The sequence below is a fragment of the Megalops cyprinoides genome, chromosome 19, assembly GCF_013368585.1.
Source record: "Megalops cyprinoides isolate fMegCyp1 chromosome 19, fMegCyp1.pri, whole genome shotgun sequence".
In the NCBI taxonomy this organism is placed as follows: Eukaryota; Metazoa; Chordata; class Actinopteri; order Elopiformes; family Megalopidae; genus Megalops; species Megalops cyprinoides.
Genome location: NC_050601.1, coordinates 5,661,973 through 5,681,162, shown reverse-complemented (window position 1 = coordinate 5,681,162; position 19,190 = coordinate 5,661,973). Strand labels below are relative to the sequence as shown.

The 19,190-nt window shown below is 41.4% G+C and overlaps 1 protein-coding gene across 1 annotated transcript; it reads right to left on the bottom strand.

Annotated features, from left to right (window-relative positions):
- Positions 1-82: 82 nt before the first annotated feature.
- On the bottom strand, positions 83-14,129 carry LOC118794538 (adhesion G protein-coupled receptor E1-like). Its single transcript, XM_036552797.1, has 24 exons — positions 14,051-14,129; positions 13,779-13,910; positions 11,134-11,280; positions 10,695-10,841; positions 10,468-10,611; positions 10,035-10,047; positions 9,555-9,691; positions 9,348-9,461; positions 8,998-9,200; positions 8,703-8,878; positions 8,438-8,627; positions 7,906-8,141; positions 7,567-7,633; positions 7,350-7,441; positions 6,983-7,142; positions 6,874-6,904; positions 4,796-4,831; positions 4,193-4,302; positions 3,934-4,006; positions 3,671-3,724; positions 1,485-1,631; positions 1,215-1,361; positions 322-468; positions 83-234 (listed from the first exon to the last, which is right to left on the bottom strand). Exons 1-24 carry the CDS (start codon positions 14,127-14,129, stop codon positions 83-85), a joined length of 2,934 nt encoding a protein of 977 aa, XP_036408690.1.
- Between the last annotated feature and the right edge of the window lie 5,061 nt (positions 14,130-19,190).

Sequence of the window (19,190 nt, the reverse complement as noted above, 5' to 3'; positions counted from 1 at the left end):
TTTCATGAATGGAAGAAGAAGGGCACATTAGGGAGGTGGGGGTGTTCAGTCAAGAATCTGTGAATTCAAGCCATTCCATGAATCACTTACTCTTACACAGGGTCACCCCAAACTCCCAGTTTATTCCAGTAGAGGAGATGTACCCATCCCGACAGGAGCAGTAGTAGCTTCCCGCAGTGTTGTAGCACTCAGCATTGGAGCCACACTGACCACTCTGGGAGCACTCGTCCACATCTGTAAGATAAACTACATGCACTCAATATCACGCTACGTCAGTTACAGCTCCAACTCATGTCCATTACAAATCTGAAACACTCTGACCTTGACAGGGGTTTGAGCTGCTGGCTATGGAGTCCGGTGACATGAGATGGTAACCATGGTGACAGGTGCAGGTATAAGCACCAGCTGTGTTGGTGCAGTTGGCGTTTGGACCACAGACGGTGGAGTTCTCCACACACTCATCAATATCTGTGGAAGATTAAGGGCATAGATAGTGCATGGTTTAGACCACTGATGGTTTATGGTGATCAGGCAGCATACTGTAGGAAAAAAAGTGTTTCTAGAAAGCTTCTTACAAACTGCCGACAGAGTTATCCCAGTTTTGTCAATCATATAGTAATGGTTTTTGGTGCAGCACCATATTCTTCCCCAAGTGATTATTTTAAATGTTCCTACTGGAAGGGTGATTCAGGTACATAAGACATGAACTATTAGCTCATTATAATGACCTACCATAAGACTACTGTTATTGGACTATATACTACTACTGGAAATTACTATCATTTTTTTGTCAATCTTACGAGTTCTTGCAATTTAAAAGCGATGTGGCAGAAACATATTCTGCATATTTCACTTATTACAATATATTTGCCCTGTCATGAAATGTTCCTATACCTCCTCATAAAATTAATATTTTTACATTTTATGAAGATAAATTCCAAAACTAGTTGGAGGGAAGAGTACAGGCCCTGGAAAACGATTGTTTTATTTTTCTTCTTTACTGTTTCCTTATTTTAATGGGGCGGTACAGCATCACTCTGATCAGGCTCACCTTTAACTCTAAAGCTGAGTGAGAGTTCATTGTGTTTAATATTTGTATCACCAACTATAAGTCACCAGTATGCTGCACTGTAAAACATTTGCAAGTAGAATGACTTTGAACCACTGGGGAGAGAGATTCGCAAAGAAGATTGTGTTTTCTCATCCATCCTGACCTTGGCAGGGGTTCGATGCACTGGCCATGGATTTCAGGGAGGTAACACGGTACCCCTGCTGACAGGTGCAGGTGTGGGCCCCAGGTGTGTTGGTGCAGGTAGCATTTGGACCACAGATGTTGGGGTCCTCCACACACTCATCAATATCTGGGGGGAAGGTTGAGGGCGTAGTTACAACTACCCTATCAATTTTAGAAACTTTTTAGAAAAGTAATCTGTGTATCATATGGTCTGTAGCTATACATTTCCGCTTAGTTCTATATATCTTACCTTGACAGGGGTTAGAAATGTTGGCCATGGAGCCCGGGGGGGTGACCTGGTACCCCTGCTGACAGGTGCAGGTGTGTGCCCCAGGTGTGTTGGCGCAGGTAGCATTAGGGCCACAGATGTTGGGGTCCACCACACACTCATCAATATCTGTGGAATATTAAGGGCATAGACAGTGCATGAGTTAGACCTCTGATGCCTCTCGGTGGCCAGTTATTACGTAATATAAAAAATTCATATAAAATGCTTCCCAAAGTCTACAGAAGACAGGCCCTATTTTTTCCACTCCCACATGAAAATAATTCACAGTTTTCCTTCCCAGTGAAATACAACATAACCTTTACAAGTTTTTATGTGTATGCATGAAAAGTATATCAAATTAACCAAATGTCATTTTTATTCAACACTCTGATATGTAACTTGTAACCTCACGCAATACACACTTTTAGCACTTGAGATATACTGACCCTGACAGGGGTTTGATTTGCTGGCCATGGAACTCAGGGTGCCGACACTGTACCCTTGGAAGCAGGTGCAAGTGTAAGACCCGTTAGTGTTGGTGCAGACAGCATTTGGACCACAGATGGTGGAGTCCTGCTTGCATTCATCAACATCTGTGGAAGATCAAGGTAGGCATAGTTACGTATGGTTTTAGAGTTCCGACTGTTCCGACAAGTTCCGACAAGTCACTCTCACAATCACTGATGATTTCCTCTCCAAAAAAGCAGTCTGTCTTTGCTGTGACACGGTCCTTACGGACCTCTCCAGTAACCAACACAGTGGACCCCTAGGTCCTCTTCTCCACCCTGGCAGGAATGGGAATCTCAGAAACTTATCTTGAATCCGTTTGCTTCCTGTCTCTTAGACCATTCTTAGCCAGTATCCTGGTGTTTCGTTTCATTTAACTGTGCCACAGACAGGAATCCACCAGGGCTCAGTGCTTGGTCCCTTCCTTTACATTATTACATCACATTATTGTCATGTAGCAGATGTTCTTATCCAGAGAGACTTACATTGGTTACATTTTTTTTACATGTTATCCATTTATACAACTGGATACTTACTGAGGCAGTGCTGGGTTAAGTACCGTGCCCAAGGGTACAACAGCAGTGCCCCAGCAGGGAATCAAACCGGCAACCTTTCGGTTATGAGCCATGTTCCATTACCACTATGCTACCTATTATTCCCTTAAACTCAATCACTTGGATCTCTTATATACAGTATCTACCCATGGATTTTACTTCCATTGTTATTATGATGACAGTCAATTCTCACACTCTTTCCCCAGCTCTGACCCACAGGTCTCCATGGGAAGTCAAGGGCATGGCTCCTTTCTAATTTGCATCCATCAGACCTTACACCCCTGCTCCAGGTTTTCATTTAGCGACCTCTGTTCGTCTCCGTGACCACACATCACAGATACACAATTGCTTTTACAGAGCATTGCTAGGCACTGTGAGAATAAATGGTGTGAAAAAGTAACACTGATCGTATAGATCACTGACTGACACAGTGTGAACATTATGATATAAGGTAATGTCACTGTCAACCTTTATTAGACTATGCGCATTTAAGTATGCTTTGCACATTGTTTTGTTGGAAAACTATTAAGGCAAATTGTTGTGCACCAGCATTGTTCTGTAATTACAATACCAGTCAAAAGTTTGGGCACACGTGATTGAGATAATGGGAAGCATGCAAAGACATTTTGAATCTAAAGATTTATGCTTAAATGCTTGAAATTTGTTTCCCAGACATATATAAATTGTGAAGTTGATGCCTATGTGTTGATTTAAAAAAAAAATTCTTGGCTATTTTGAAGAATCTAAAATACAAGATAGTTTTGATTTGTTTACAGCATTTTTTTGCATTTAACATGTCTTGCCATGGTGGTCTTTTTATACTGAATAAATACATCAACTAAATAACTAAACAATAAACAGTTTGCATACTTTTGTGATTTCCTGCATCAGTTTGCCTAATTTGTAAATTTCCCACATCCTGCGAGTCACTTTTACTAAGAAACACCATGCTAAATTAGAGCTTCAATTATCATCGTTTGAGACTCGTTACCAAAACAGCACAAGCTACAGTAGCAGTCCTCTGATTTTTCTAAACCCTCTCCAAAGCAGATTCTTTAAACCAGCACAAAACATAATCAAAAAATGGGTATGGATTCTCCTTCTTACCTATACAACCATAGGAGTCCCCTGTGGGCAGGAAACCAGTAGGGATAACATATCCTGGGGTACAGACACAGCCCCCATTACTGGTGCACTGTGCAAGTGGCCCACACGAGGTCTTGCTGCAGTTGCTGTGTCCTGTATTCACAGTTGAATCATAATCAGTGGATGCCAATGGTTGATGGTTTTAACTTCCATTGCTAAGTCCCTTGCTAAGTCAACACCCTGTTTATGTAGTGCTGAGCGGTCATGTAAAGGTCGGTACTCACGGGCAGCAAAGTTTCCGTAGCAGTTTAAAAGCGGCAGCTGGTACACGTAGTATCCTCCCGAGCAAGCCAGTACCTGCATCCCACTGAAAGAGGCATAGGGGCATACACCTGCATACTGGTAGTACGTGGTCCCACTTTTGATCCCTGCTCCGAAATTTGGGTGAGAGAATCCTAGAAATGCACAGGCATATGAACCGCAGTGATATTCGAGTATACAGAATTCGGGTATGACGTCCCCTCCGATCCCTGTGAAGCGCACCCATTGTCCCGCCAGGGAGGCACCACACAGCGGGTAGCCAGGGAAGGTGGTGGAGCTGAAGGCGATGTTGCGCCAAGGATCAGAAAGCACCTGGTGACTCACGCAAGGGTCTGGTAGAGACAGGCAGACAAAAACAAAGACTCACATTAGCAAGGAAATCCTTTTAGAAACAGATGAATCCCTCAGTTAAAGTGTAAAACTCATGGGCATGTCATTATTTCTCTGTCCATGAAGCAGTTTTTTAAAGAATAGCATTGGTTTGCGTTATTATTTTATACCTATACATTACAACATAATCACACACTCTGGATAAAAAAGATTCTGGTTAGAATATTCATAAACAATCCACGTTAAATATTTTATTGTATAAAAAGGGTGGATATGAACTTCTATGAATGTAGGTGTAGAGTTGATTAATGCAGTATGAACTGTTTTTTTTTTATTTTTTTTTTTATTGTTTTCATACATACATTTCTTTTTATAATGACAAATCCAAAAATCAATGTTAAGTGTTTTTCAAACGCATCTTTCATCTTTTTGAGAACTTCTATATGTGTATGTTTTTAAAACTAGCCAGAAATGAATACAATACCCTTTACTCACCAACTCCCGAGCTGCTTCCAAAGAGGAGGATGACCCCTGCAATAGAAAAAAATGAGGACTGAGAAAATCTAAATCCTTCTGTGAAAATGGGGTTCATCAAAACATAATAAATGGCTGAATATCATCATCATTATGAATAACGTCAGCCTTTAAACCTGAGAAAAAATGAATTATCACCACATTCCTCAGAAGCATATTCGGGAGCTGTCATCATTGATATATAACCTGCTTAACTCACCTAGCAGCAGTGAGAGAAGGCAGGGGTTCATCTTCACTGGTGCTTCTTCTAACATCGAGGTATCGAGCCTGGCAGTGGTTGACACTGATCCAGGGTATGGAGGAAAGTGTTGAAAAGGTCATTTCTGAAACCAGTGTTTAGCATTTGCATGGAATACTTCATCCTCCCTACATGAAGGGCAGAGGCTCGGACTGATTTGGGTTTGCCAGTTTGGAGGGAAATAAAGAAACAAACTCTGCCGCGGGTTGTGCATGTTCAAGGTCTGAAGGGCACAGCTTCTGTAGAGAAGGCGTGGCTTCACACATCGAGAGCTTCCAGCAGACTGATCTGAGGGTGGGCATGGAGAGTGGCTGGTCTCTGTCACATCCTAACAGGAAATTCTTTTGGGACCTGTGCCACATCACTTAAAGATCCAGAGCTCTCTACATTATCACCTAACATCAACAGATTCTCCTGCATATTAGAGGATGTTTAGTGACACTCGTATAATACGGGTACACAAAGTGTTAAATGGTTGTAATAATAGGATAGAATTGAGCAAACCTGTTCAACAGTGTGCAGTGTTATGGTAGCTGCAGTGTGTAAATGGAACGATTAGGTTAGAACTTTCAATTTGCATCGGTACAGTCACATCAAAAATTTGTGACAAACTTTATTGTATATATAATATACATTTTTATTTATATTTAAATACAGTAAAAACAGACTTAGTAACCCAGTACATTTTTACTAGCCAGTTTACAAGCCAGTTTTTATGACCCAGTTGAGAAGAGAGTGTGTTATGTAAAGTAAGTTTTTTAAGAATCAACATTACACTTTTAAAAACTTCAGATTAGAGAAAAAGTCCCACTCAAGTGTTACATGTTGTTCCAAGAAACAAAAAACATGCTCTATTGTCCCTTTGGTGGGCACGCTAAAAAAAGTGACCTAGCAACATTTCTTGTGTTTGCTAATTAGCTTCCTCGCTAACCCAATTTAATTTAACATATGTACTCTTTCCAGTTTAGCCCATACCCAAGCGCAGCATTGAGTTTAACTCCACATCAAAGACATGGATGCAGCTCTGATTCAAATAATACCAGGATATGAGTGGAAAAATAGCATGCAGTCCTCTAATGTTGAAAGTGTTCTGTATAATCATGACAGATTTATGTTGCATGGACGTCTCCAGGAGTCACTGTGTGGTGAAGGTTAATGTTGCCAGTCATTCTCCACATCAGCTGGTAGGAGAGATTTGCATGGTTGCCTTCTGGTCCTCTAAGAATCTTGCTGTGATGACAGTTCTGGTGAAAAAAAAAAACATCTGGAATTGATATTTTCATAAGGAGAATAACATTTCTCTTCCTGTGTCATCTCCTCAAGACATATCAATAATAATCTCAATGGAAAACTGACAGAGGGGTAAAAGAAAATTCTTAATTTCTCTCCCATTCATTTGTGATTCTTACCTGCCTCATTATTCTTTCCGTTGAAGCGTCATGATGGAGCCTTGATGGTAAAAAGATGAAAAAGGAAAAGGAAAGATACAAGGAAGAAGACTTCCACTCTATAACTCTCCCTGCACAAAAGCCAACTGGACACAGCATATTGTATTGTAGTTCAAAGTACCTACACATTAGAGGAGTCGTTTACTGGAATTTAAATAAAATAGCACCTGGAACAATCACAGATGTTTTCATTGTGCTATAACTGGTGCTACAGTGAAAACAGCAACAATTTAGCCTTTCACTGTCATATAACAGCTATTTCTATCTCACATCTCTTACCACAGAGTCACTAACAGTAGGCGTGCATGTAGACAGGCATTTTTTCTGTGATGGCTCCTCTGCTTTACACTGACATGTCAGCCATCTCTTGTACTCTTCTCGTACCTGAAAAACACATGGATCCATCATTATTGTTTAGCCTCTTTCTGTATTAGATCTCTGATCACGAAATGAAATACTCACATCTTTGTTGAGCAGGCAGTGAACAATGTAGATGAAGGTGCCCTGCTGTGAGTTGAGGACGATGAAGAGGTATTTTAACATGGTGGTGGACTGGAAAAATCCCAGGATCCAGGCACAGCCCAAAATGAAAAACTGGGCCAGAATTTTAAAGATGATCAGCCTGAAAGAGAAGCACAAAACAGCCTAAAAAATTAAGCATTATCGTAAAAGTGTAATAAAGAAATATTTAGTTGAAATGCTGTTGTATTTTTGTTAAATGTGAAGTACGAGGGATATAAACCATAAATTCTGGGACAATGAGTTTTGAAATAAATTCCTTTTTGTCACATTTTACACCCTACACCTGTGCAGGAATGGACACACACACCTCGTGTCTTTTGCCTGGGAGATGTCACTCTTCATGCTCACAAGTGTCGGGCGCAAACTCCACAGAATCACAGAAAACATGATCCAGTTGACCTGTTTAAATCACACACAAGAGGAATTCTGAGTGCCTTCGCGTGTGTGGGGAAAATGTGTTAAATTATGAACTATGACTTAAAATGAGTCTGACTGTCCACCTTGCAATGCATAAGAATACATACAGATAGAACAGAGCACACTGGACCAATAAAACTCCAGTGGAAGTTTTTGTCTTTCTTCAACCAGCACCTGAAAATGAAAAACAACTTCAGGTCGTGCACATTATCGAGTAATTCCCTGTGAACTCATCTGAAGCCACCTCACACAAGAACAGGGAGGTAGATTGTGTTGAGGCAACATTTTTTTTTTATGGTCTTTCTGTAAATTTGAAATCAGTCTGAAGAAACATAAAGAGAAAGGACTATCAAATATTCAAATATTCATATATATTCATATAATGTTAATGGTATCTAAGATAATAATTGTCTGTCATGTTGATAAACAAATAAAGCCAAGCATACTGTTCTTTGCTACCATAGCCATCTGGGAACACCCCCGCAGACACTCCCACCACCACTAGGGGAGCTCCATAGCCAATCAGCAGCAGGTACCGCCTCCTCAGCCCCTCCCTCTGGATGACCTGCACCTTGGTCAGGCCTCTGACCAGCAGGTAGAGCTGCACTGTCTCCAGCAGCATCCACACAAAGCCGGACAGGAAGAAGAAGTGCAGAATGCCGGCAACGGCTGAGCACACCAGCTGGGGAAGCCAGCAGAAAATAATTAGAACCATATAACACATCATCAGGTCAGGATACATACACAACATTACATGTGCATATACAACATAATCAATTCATGTCATCGAAACCACAGAAACATCATCAGGACACAACATGTAAGTCACACATTGATCTGTGCTATAGACAATAAATACACACAAATGAATTCATTGTATAACCATTAACTCAACAAACACAAGGATATGTTGGAAAAGTGTGTTGTCCACTCTAGGAGTGCCCATCTATTGCTGACTTGGGTTAGAAAGACACTCACTGCATTCTCAGTCCGATGCATGCCCACCAGTAAGAGCAGCTGAGCCAGGAAGAGGCAGATACAGAGGTGGAGGCGGGCGGTGTTGTTGATCTTTGGGTTCCAGCTGCAGAGCAGGAAGGAGAGGATGGCGAGGCCGAGGAAGGCCAGGCCCACACACACACAGACCAGGTTGACCAACTCCAGCAGCTGGCTGTCCTTTTCACCACCCTGTGGAGACACATATGGTTTGTCTATGTCCATATACACCTGTCCTCCTCTGTGGTACAATGAGGGACTTCCTACCTGTACCTCTGCCGTCTGCAGGATCAGGGCGAAGGTGGAGAGGTGGGAGCAGCTGCATACTGTGTAGTTCTCATTGGAGAAGGAGGCTGTGCACCCCTCCACTGACCACTGCTTCTCCGCCCCCCTGTCCTCCCAGTACACACAGGTCAGCAGCCCAGGCTGGGGGTTTCCCTGAGCAGCACAAGGAAGTTGCAGAGATCAGCAGTGTACCAGAGCACAGTGTGTGGGAGAAACAGCGGGAGAGTGCACATGTGTACTGGTTGGAGTGGAAAGAGCACATTTGGATGAAAATCCAGGTTCTGCACCTTTTTGTGGAGGAGCGTGAAGTTAACAGGCTCAGGGAGCTTTGTGTCATTGGTTTTGGGCAATGTGGCAGAGATGATGTCAGAGTACATTTCTGTGACATTCTCAGTCCTGAAGAAACTGGAGCTCATAAGCTTCTCCATCCCATTAACAGACATGAACACAGCAGCAGCAGATCCTGAGTGAAGAGAGACACTGATGATCACACGTTAACCATCTTCATCAACATCATCCTCATCCTCATCACCATTGTCATCTTCAGTCATTTACATCATCATCATCATCATCATTATCATCATCATCCTTGCTGCCCATCATTTCTTACCGTTGTTGTTCTCGGCAATAGCTTGAAGATTGACTGCCATCGCATTTCCCTTAGCATTTAGAGTAGGGATCTCAGTCATATTTGCTGCTGGTCCTATGGCCTGTAAATTGATTTCTGAAAGAGAGACAGACACATACATGTCTGTGAAGCAGAACAGCTTTTGCTCTCATTCAGAAAAACTCTGTCGACTCTTGTTCAGTGTCTTACCCATGGCAGGCGTCTTCACAGTTTTTGTGGACTGTGTCTGCGTGGGCTCGACCAGGGCCGACACCAGCCTTTCAGAGACCTTCAGGAGGACACTGGCCGCCTCTGCGCTGCTGCCCCCACCCTTCGCAGGGGACATGCTGTGTGCGACAGACAGGGCCGTGGAAAGGACACTCGTCACTGTCTGAGGGATTCAGGGAAAACGGAGAACATACGATCATTAATGGGAGAAACACTCAGAGAAGCAGAGAATGAGCTGCTGTGTTTGTGTGATGTCATTTTCATTTGTGCATCAGTATGCAGACAGACGCATAAAATAATGTTTCATTTCATTGTTAATCTAGAGCAACCCAACTCAAGGCTTCAACCACAGCACCCCTCCTGGGAAGTGATACTGAGGTGAAACTCTCTATGGTTTAGGGACAGAAGCAAAACTACACATAAAACAAGGAAGTGTGAGTGAGAGTGTTTGGAACAATTTACCACAGTGAAGAAACTGCAAGACCAAAGACAATTTTAAGAGTCACAATTAAGAGAAATATATTTATGCTTTGTTTTAGCCAAGATAGTAGCTCCTTGCACTGACCCCCTCAGGCAGAATGATGTCAGGTTGATTCTCTAACTCCTCCCTCATTCTGCTGAGGAAGAACATCTCCCGTGACTGACCCTGCACAGGAGAAAGGTAGCAATGGCAAAATATGAACCTCATGCATTTAACATTAACCTGCAGAGTCCCTCTATTTCCAGGTCTCCTTTGATTACAAATTTACCTCTGGAGGGGTTAGAGCAGTCATTACTTCCTGAACACCTGAAAACAAACAGATAATAATTATATGAGAGATATTAGCTGAACAATGGATCGAAGGGGGTTTGTACTGTCATACAATAAACTCAAAGCATTCTATCCATCACTTACTCTTACACAGGGTCACCCCAAACTCCCAGTTTATTCCAGTAGAGGAGATGTACCCATCCTGACAGGAGCAGTAGTAGCTTCCCGCAGTGTTGTAGCACTCAGCATTGGAGCCACACTGACTGCCCTCTGAGCACTCGTCCACATCTGTGAGGTATAATACATGCACTCAGTATCACATTCAATCTCATGTCCGTTATAAATCTTCTCAGTATCTGAAACCATCTGACCTAGGCAGGGGTTTGAATCACTGGCCATGGTGTTCAAGGGTATGAGATAGTAACCTTGCTGATAGGTGCAGTTGTAAGCCCCAACTGTGTTGGTGCAGTTGCCGTTTGGACCACAAATGTTGAAGTCCTCCACACACTCATCAATATCTAAGGATTGATTTATGCATGGTTCAGAGAACTGAGAAGCAATAATTAAGAAATACACTGCCCTTCTGATCAGGTTCTCCTTTAAGCAGGCAGTTGAGTGTGGCTGTAGCCCGTTTTACTTCAGAATTTCCCATAATAATGAACCAGAGTGCTGCAAACTTTCCAAGTAGTCTCTCTGTAGTATGCCATGGAGAAAGGTTTATCAATATCTGTGTTTTTTCATACCACTGGATTTTTGACCAAACACCCTGACTTTGAATATATCCTTTTTCAGCGCTTGAGACATTCTGACCTTGGCAGGGGTTCGATGCACTGGCTATGGAACCCAGGGAGGTGACCTGGTACCCCTGCTGACAGGTGCAGGTGTGTGCCCCAGGTGTGTTGGTGCAGGTAGCATTTGGACCACAGATGGTGGGGTCCTCCACACACTCATCAATATCTGAAGAAGAATGAGGGCGTAGTTACAATATTGTTTGGAGAAGTGTCTACTACTCTGGGTGTCAGTACTCTGTTTAGGACCATGGTATCATTGGTTTTTCACAAGATTCATGTGCAAAACCAATGATACACTGCCAGTGACATTCAAGTTAGTAACTATTACACTGGCAAGAGTATAAAAAATATAAATGGTTGAAATAGTTGTGATGCAGAACATGCTATAATTAAAAGTAAATGCACAGCATGTATTTAACAAAACTCATGTATATATACTGATGAGATATATAATTGTGTGGAGAGGTATGATCCATGTTGCATTATACAAGAGGGTTGGTTCAAAGGTGGAAGTGTGATGGTATCACACTGATGTGGTAAGTAGCACATCAGCAAAGTTAATATATGTTGATGGCTCTTTCACTGAATCAAGAAGAGAAAATACTCTATAATGCGACACACTGCATGCTGTTTTCTGCAAAATGTTGCCCATACATTTATAGTACACATGTAGGTACACAACCATTTGTCTCACACACGTTTTTTCTTTTCTGACATAAAAAATATGCCTATGATCAATCATGCCATGCTATGCCAGCAAAGCCATGCTATTCACCTGGCCTGCACTCATTAAAGTGCTCCTGGGATGCTCTAGATCAGCATGCGCTTCCTCACGATCCGCAAGCATGAACTCTGGCTGAGTTTCATAATGCACACACCGAGCAGAACATGATTTCCCGCAAACAGCATGCGCACAAACATGGCCAAGCAGCAGCTGGAGAATATGCAAGATATTCAACTCATCCATTTCAAAATGAATTCCCTTGGCTTTTAATTCCCTTTGCTTTGCTAATAGCTTTGAGCATTAATGTGCTGCTACTCCCTGCATTGTGTGCAGTTATGAACAGATGTACAGAGAAATAAATCAATCTGTATTTTGTTTTCCAAAAGTTCATTTGTTATTTCATTTGTTCATCAAGTTATTTGTTCTTTGTGGCAAAATCTATCTGCGTTGTATTTAAATATTTTCACATGTTGGCAAGAATAGATAGTCACCCTGACCCCTCACAGTGTATAACTGTGCAGTATTATATGAAAATAAAGGTGGTTACATCCAAAAGTTAAAATCCCAGCTGTGCAAACTGCAAGTGCTAAAGCATGACTACCTTTACCTGGTCCTCTCTCCCTATTTTCTCTCTCACAAACTGACCGCCTGTCCTCTAGGTTCCATCACCTCTGGCATCTTTCAGGTAATCCCTCTTGATCTGTTTCCCTGCATCTCCTTTCACTTCAACACCTTTGTTACCTCAGACGTTTCTTCAAGAAGAAATTGAACTTTTGACAAAACCTGCCATTTGGATGTTCAAAACTTTGTCTCTCTTCTCCTCTTTGTCTGTTTGGTTACAGAAACACATTGTGTCTGAAGCCCCCCACTCCACTAAAACATCTTCCCTTTATTATGTCACCTTAAGACCCACGTGCCCTTCATCTCCACTTCACATCGACATGATGTCATTGACCTGCTCCTGCAGGCTCTCAATCAACAACATAAGAGATGTGTGTGTTTCTTACCACCTACTTATCGCAGTTGCCACGTCAGTCCCTTGAACCCTAATGCGCACCAGACCATTTCAGCGCATTAAGATGCCGCTACTCTGCTGGTCTTCAACTGACCAGTGAATGCCAGCAAACCCCGTACTCCTTGCCTTCTTTCACTGGTGTCAATTAACAGCTTGCGTCAAATTCAAGCAGAATGCTCAGCTCTCAATTACTCGACTTCTTCCTGCATTAAATCTTTTTCATTAGACCTCAACGCCCCATGTTTTTTTCTTTTTTCTCAGTTGGCAAGCTCTGTTCATCCAGGAGTTCCTCCTCTCTGAGACCACACATACTAAGCTTTCTTCTTTTCCTCACTGTCCTCCTGGTGGTGACGTAAGGTAACTGCAACCTTCAGAGCTCCAAATTTTTCTCAACATCCTCCAGCACTAGATACAATCCAGCCTGATCAGACTTCACGTTGGTTCACAAAACTTGGATGTGTCTTGCACCTTTTGCCCCAGACCAGATCATTCTAAGCAATGAGTGAAATCTGACATAATGAGTAATGTTGCTTTTACAAAGCATTGTCAGACACTGAGTAAATATAGTATCAAAAAGGTAATGTTGCTCTTATCTTTGTTTGGACCCATGTCAACACTACAAGATATAATATAAAGTTATGCACTCTTGATCTGTACTGGACTTAATATAAATAAATAAAGAGCTACAGTTTGCGTACATTATTACGACACAGCACATTCAGGATGCATATTTCCATTTACTGTTTGCTAACTGTATACACCCGGCTAGTCACACCTTGCATTATTATTTCACAGTGCTATTACCTGAAACCTTCTCACAGGTGTAATAATGAGTGTGAATTGTCATGTTTTTTAAATTTGAAAAAACAACCAACACAAACTAATGAAAGAAAATCAACAAATGGCTGTGAATTCCGCCCTTTACCTTTACAGCCATAAGAGCCCCCTGTGGGCAGGAAGCCATTAGGTATCCTGTATCCAGAGATGCAGCCACAGCCCCCATCACTGGTGCACTGTGCAAGTGGCCCACAGGACGTCGGGCTGCAGTTGCTGTGACCTATACACACAGGTCCAAACACAAGAAGTAGCAAGTGCTTACCACAGGTTAACTGCCATTGTGTGCTAAGTTATTTGATCTGGCCAATGTACTGCATTGTTTTCGATGTGCAGGGCAGCCGTGTAAAGGTTAATACTCACGGACAGCAAAGTCGACGTAGCAGTGTACGACCGGCAGATAGTAAACATAGTATCCCCCTGGGCAAGCCAGGACCTTCATCCCATAGAAGGCTTCGTCGGGACAGTTCTGATAACGCTGACAGTACGACGTCCCCTCTTTGATCCCGTCTTCCAGTTTTGGGTGAGGGAAGCCCAGATATATGCAGACATTTGCACCGCAGTGCCCATGTGGAATGCAGAATTCGGGTATAACATCCCCGCCGATCCCTGTGAAGCGCACCCATTGCCCGGACAGAGAGACACCACACAGCGGGTAGCCAGGGAAGCTCCTGGAGCTGAAAGCAATGTTGCGTCTAGGATCTGACACCACCTTGTGGTTCACACAAGGGTCTGGCGGAGACAGGTATACAGAAACAAAGACTCACACTGGACAGGGAATTCCTTTGTAAACAAGTGCATCGATCAGTTATAATGTAAAACACATGTTTTTTTCAGAATGGCAGTTTTTTTCTTTCTCCATCCATGGGGTACTTAATTATGACTTTCATTCTTAATTAAATTTATACACTGTGTTTTCATTTTTTTTCTTTCATTATTACACTTGTGTTATTTTCATGGGGTTACATTAAACGTTTTTTTCATTTAATTCAAGAGGGATATATGCAATCCAAAAGTCAATGAAATATTTTGAGGGCTATCCAATTTTTCAGATGTGCCTTTCATGACTGAAAAAGGCACTGATGAAGCCTTTACTCACCATTTCCTGAACTTCTTCCAAACAGGAGGAGAAACCCTAAGATAGAAACAACGAGAACAGCTAAGAGAAATGAGAACAGCGAAAAGAATCTAAATCTATTGGATAAAACAGTGCAGTAAGAATTCTGCAGCCACAGAATAAGTGGACAAATAACTTTTCCTCCCTCTAACCCACAAAGAAAATCTGTTGTCACCAATCAGAATCTTTGTTATTGTCAAAAAGCATCTTCTGGAGTTTAAAACCAGCTTCGCTCACCCAGTAGCGGTGAGAAACAGTAATTCATATTTCTTTTCTTCTAAAAGTGAGGACATCAAGTTTCACAGACAGCTGAAACACGGCCTACACTACGGAAGAGAAAAACGTTAATTTTTTAACTACTCTGGAGAATTTTGCGCCAGGACTTTTTAATCCACCATGGATACAAAGGACAGGCTGGCCTAATTTGGGTTCACCAGTTTGGAGGGAGATAAATAAACAAATTAGCAGCTTTGCATCTTCAAGGTATGAAGTCATGGCTTCTGAAGAGAAGGCGTGGCTTCACACATCAGGAGGTCAAGAGCTTCTAACAGACTGAACTGAGGGCCGTCATGGTGAGTGGCGAGTTTTGTGTCATATCCTGGGAGTCTCTGGCAACTCTTTGCCACATCAAGTAAAGATCCAGATCTCCTCAAGACTGTATGCAGCACAGCATGTGTGTACACAATTTATCAAAGTTTACTTAACTAACTAAACTAAACTAAACTCGACAAACAGAATATACAGTAATTAACATCAAGGAAAGAGCTTAATGAGGCATACCAAGTGCACACAAAAAAATGGGAAAATCATAGGCATTATAAAAGAGCTGTAGCAGGATTGGTCTCTTAGTCTCGCCAATCAGAAGTCCATCAGAGTTGCAGTGTTTGGTTAGATGGCAGCATCCACTGTATACTCAGGGTAGTAGAAGTGTGAGAAAGTCACCTAAATCCAAAGTTATAATGTCTTTACTGACACATAAGACTAAATGGTAGCTGTTTGTCCAAAACATTACCTGTCATTACTCATTATTGAAATGAATGTCCATTCATTTCAGTTTCACCCGGTAAGTATTACCTAATCATTATACAGTCTGTCATCGACCACAGTCTCTCTTCAGCCATTAACCAGATTGTATTTAATTTTTGTCACTTTGATGACTTAATGAAGACTCAGCGTTACGGCCAGATGTATGCTTGTGGAAATGTAATGCATATTGAAAGATGTAAACTAACTTTTGATCTATATATCAAGATTGGAGAGTGCAATGATGTCAGTAGCATATGTCTATAAACATCTGACTACCTAATGTATCAAAATCGATTCAAATAGACAATGTTTGGCATATTTGTTCAACATATGTACACATGACACATCTATCAGTAATTATTGTATATATTTCATTTTTATTGTATATTTAAAAATCATGTATCAATACTTAACATATTTCCACATCATACACAAATATTTACAGTACATTGGAGTTGTTCTGTGGTGAAGTTGCTGCAGGTCATTCTCCACACCAGCTGGTGGTAGAGATTTGCATCTCCAGGTGCTGCTGGATTCTTGTGGCTGCAACTTCTGTCCACACCGTGCAGGATCAGAAGGCGATGATTGGAAATGTACAGCAGTTCCATAACGGCCATAAAATCCCTCTTCTTCTGTCGTCTTCTCATAACAGGTCAAAATTCATCTCAAGTGAAAGAGCAAAGATCCTACAAATTAAGGCTATACAATATATTACCTGTGCATTTACATTGCAACTACTGTTCACCTCAGTTCTTTGCATGTCTTGTTATAAATTTACAGATGCTGACAAAGAGTTGTAGCAATAAGCACTATATGTGTGTAATAGTACAACAGTGTAACTGCACAGGTGTATTGCAACGGTACCACACTGTGATAGAAATGACTCTAGCTGATGTCATTGAAAATAAACAAAAAATACTATTATCTATTAACATGCATTATCTGTAGTTCTAAATGTCCTAATATCTCTCATTTATAATGTTTATCTGCTTTGTGTTTTGTCCTTGGTGGGTGATGCTGAGGCCTACAAGAAAACAATAAAACAGGACTGTAAAGAATATATATATATATATATATATATATATATACAGTATATAGTATATTCCACAACACACCTGATGAAAAACTCAACTAATCAAATCTTTTTTGAATCTCATCCTAACCTTTAGATGTAATTGAAGGAAACCATTTACATTAAAACACAGGTAAACACCAACAAAATCAACCTATATAAAATACACAGCATAAATTCCTTTTCAATGAATAACATTATACACAATGTCCATATTTACTGTCCCATATCAGCTTTTACAAAAAGAACAAAGAACAGCTTTCATTGTCACATTGCAGTATGACCACAAATACTCACTTACCAGAGAGTTACTAACAATTGGCGTGTGGTTAGACGGACGCCTTCTCAGTGATGGTTTGTTTGCTTTACACTGACAAGTCAACCATCTCCTGTACTGCTCTCGTACCTGCAAAAATACATGGACCCATTTGCATTGTCCAGTACCTTTCTGTATTATCTCACATTGCATAACGATCCCTTCATATGACTACAACAAGTCCAGACTTGATGCAGCTTCAGATACTCTTTAATTGTACTGTTGAGCTTAGTTTACATTTACATTTATTCATTTAGCAGACGCTTTTATCCAAAGCGACTTACATAGGTTACAGTTCTTTACAATGTTATCCATTTATACAGCTGGATATTTACTGAGGCAACTGTGGGTTAAGTACCTTGCCCAAGGGTACAGCAGCAGTGTCCCAGCGGGGATCAAACCGGCAACCTTTCGGTTACGAGTCCTGCTCCTTAACCACTATGCTACACTGCCGCCCATTAGTTGGGCCGAATGGCTTGTTCTCGTCATAATATGTTCTTATGACATAAAAATTCCCAATGTGAACAGAAAAGGAAGACCAGTCACCTCTTTGTTGAGCAGACAGTGAACAATGAAGATGAAGGTGCCCTGCTGTGAGTTGAGGATGATGAAAAGGTATTCTAACAGGGTGATGAACTGCAAGAACCCTAGGATCCAGGAACCCCCCAAAATGATAAACTGGGCCAGAATTTTAAAGGTGATCAGCCTCAAAGAAAAGCAAAAAACAGCCTATGTCAGCAGTGGACTCTTTCTATATGTGCCTCTCTGTCATGTCACTTTGCCAGCCAGTGACATATTGACAAGAAACGCCCAAAGACACCAACACAAACAAGCATGTACATATGTATGGACACACATGCATGCCAGCACATGCAAAAATACCTGGTGTCTTTCGTCTGGGAGATGTCACTCTTCATGTTAGCCAGCGTAGTCCTCAGGCTCCAAAGAATCACACAAAATAAGATCCAGTTGAACTGTTGAAATCATACATAAGAAGCTTTCTCAGACCCTGACCAACTATATATTTGTCAACCGCTGATTTGATTGTCCTACAATCTTTGACTTTGATAACCATAGTTCAATGTACATTTAGATTTGTCCAAATCAACGTAAATTCCAATTGGCCTTTAACCTTGATGTGTACATTATAAAAATGTCAGTTTGTCTCTCAAGGATCACTCCACCAAGCCTCAAGTTTGCCACAGACTTTTGCCCTCATGAAGCACAGATTCGTTCAGCATGGGCTGATTCGTTAGCATAGTAAGGGGCCATTGTACCTTGGCCTATACAGGGAATAATGCTTATGTGTATATAAACTTATTTCCCATGAATATGAATACATACAGCAAGAATACAGCACACCAGGCCAACAAAACTCCACTGGACATTTCCCTCTGACTTCAACCAGCATCTGAAAATGAAAGTTATTACTGATATTACTGCTTGTACAATCTCATGTGAAAAAACAGCTGGCTTGTGGAGTGTAAATGCAACCTAACTATCTGGCTAGCAACTCACAGAATGTTATACAGCACATGACTGAATTTTCATGTGACAAATAATAAGTTTTTCCCTTCTGCTTTTCCTGTAGTATGGCAGTATTCATGGGTACACAACAACAATTAAAATACTAATATAAAAAAAACAGCAGGTGAATGTGTGGCTCAGTTGGAAAGGCGTTCAACTTGAGGCCCGCAATCAAAACCAGCCCCGTCCTCTATTGCCTATGACCAGAAACACATGCTGATCAAACTAATTGGTTTCTTTGTCTCACTGCTCAGAGGAACCCGCAAATTGCTCAGATTACATCAGTGGATTAGCGCCTATCCTCCTACCCTCCAATGAGCATATGCTTCACTCTGGTGCACTGCGTGACTTGTGGTGTGAAAAATAGCTGCTGGCTGTAGGTGAGTGTATTAGAGGGTTGCATTCCCCTCACTTCTGCAGATGCACTGAAATGCACTAATAAAAC

Bases quoted from the DNA above. Each gene is read 5' to 3' on its own strand.
- LOC118794538 (XM_036552797.1), bottom strand. From the start codon at position 14,129: ATGAAGGTCCTGGCTTGCCCAGGGGGATACTATGTTTACTATCTGCCG. The intron at 11,281-13,778 runs GTAAAGGGCGGA...ATTCTTCTTCAG, and splicing joins GGGCTCTTATGGCTGTAAAG to ATATTGATGAGTGTGTGGAG. The intron at 4,007-4,192 runs GTGCGCTTCACA...AGTGGGATGCAG, and splicing joins CCTCCCTGGCGGGACAATGG to GTACTGGCTTGCTCGGGAGG.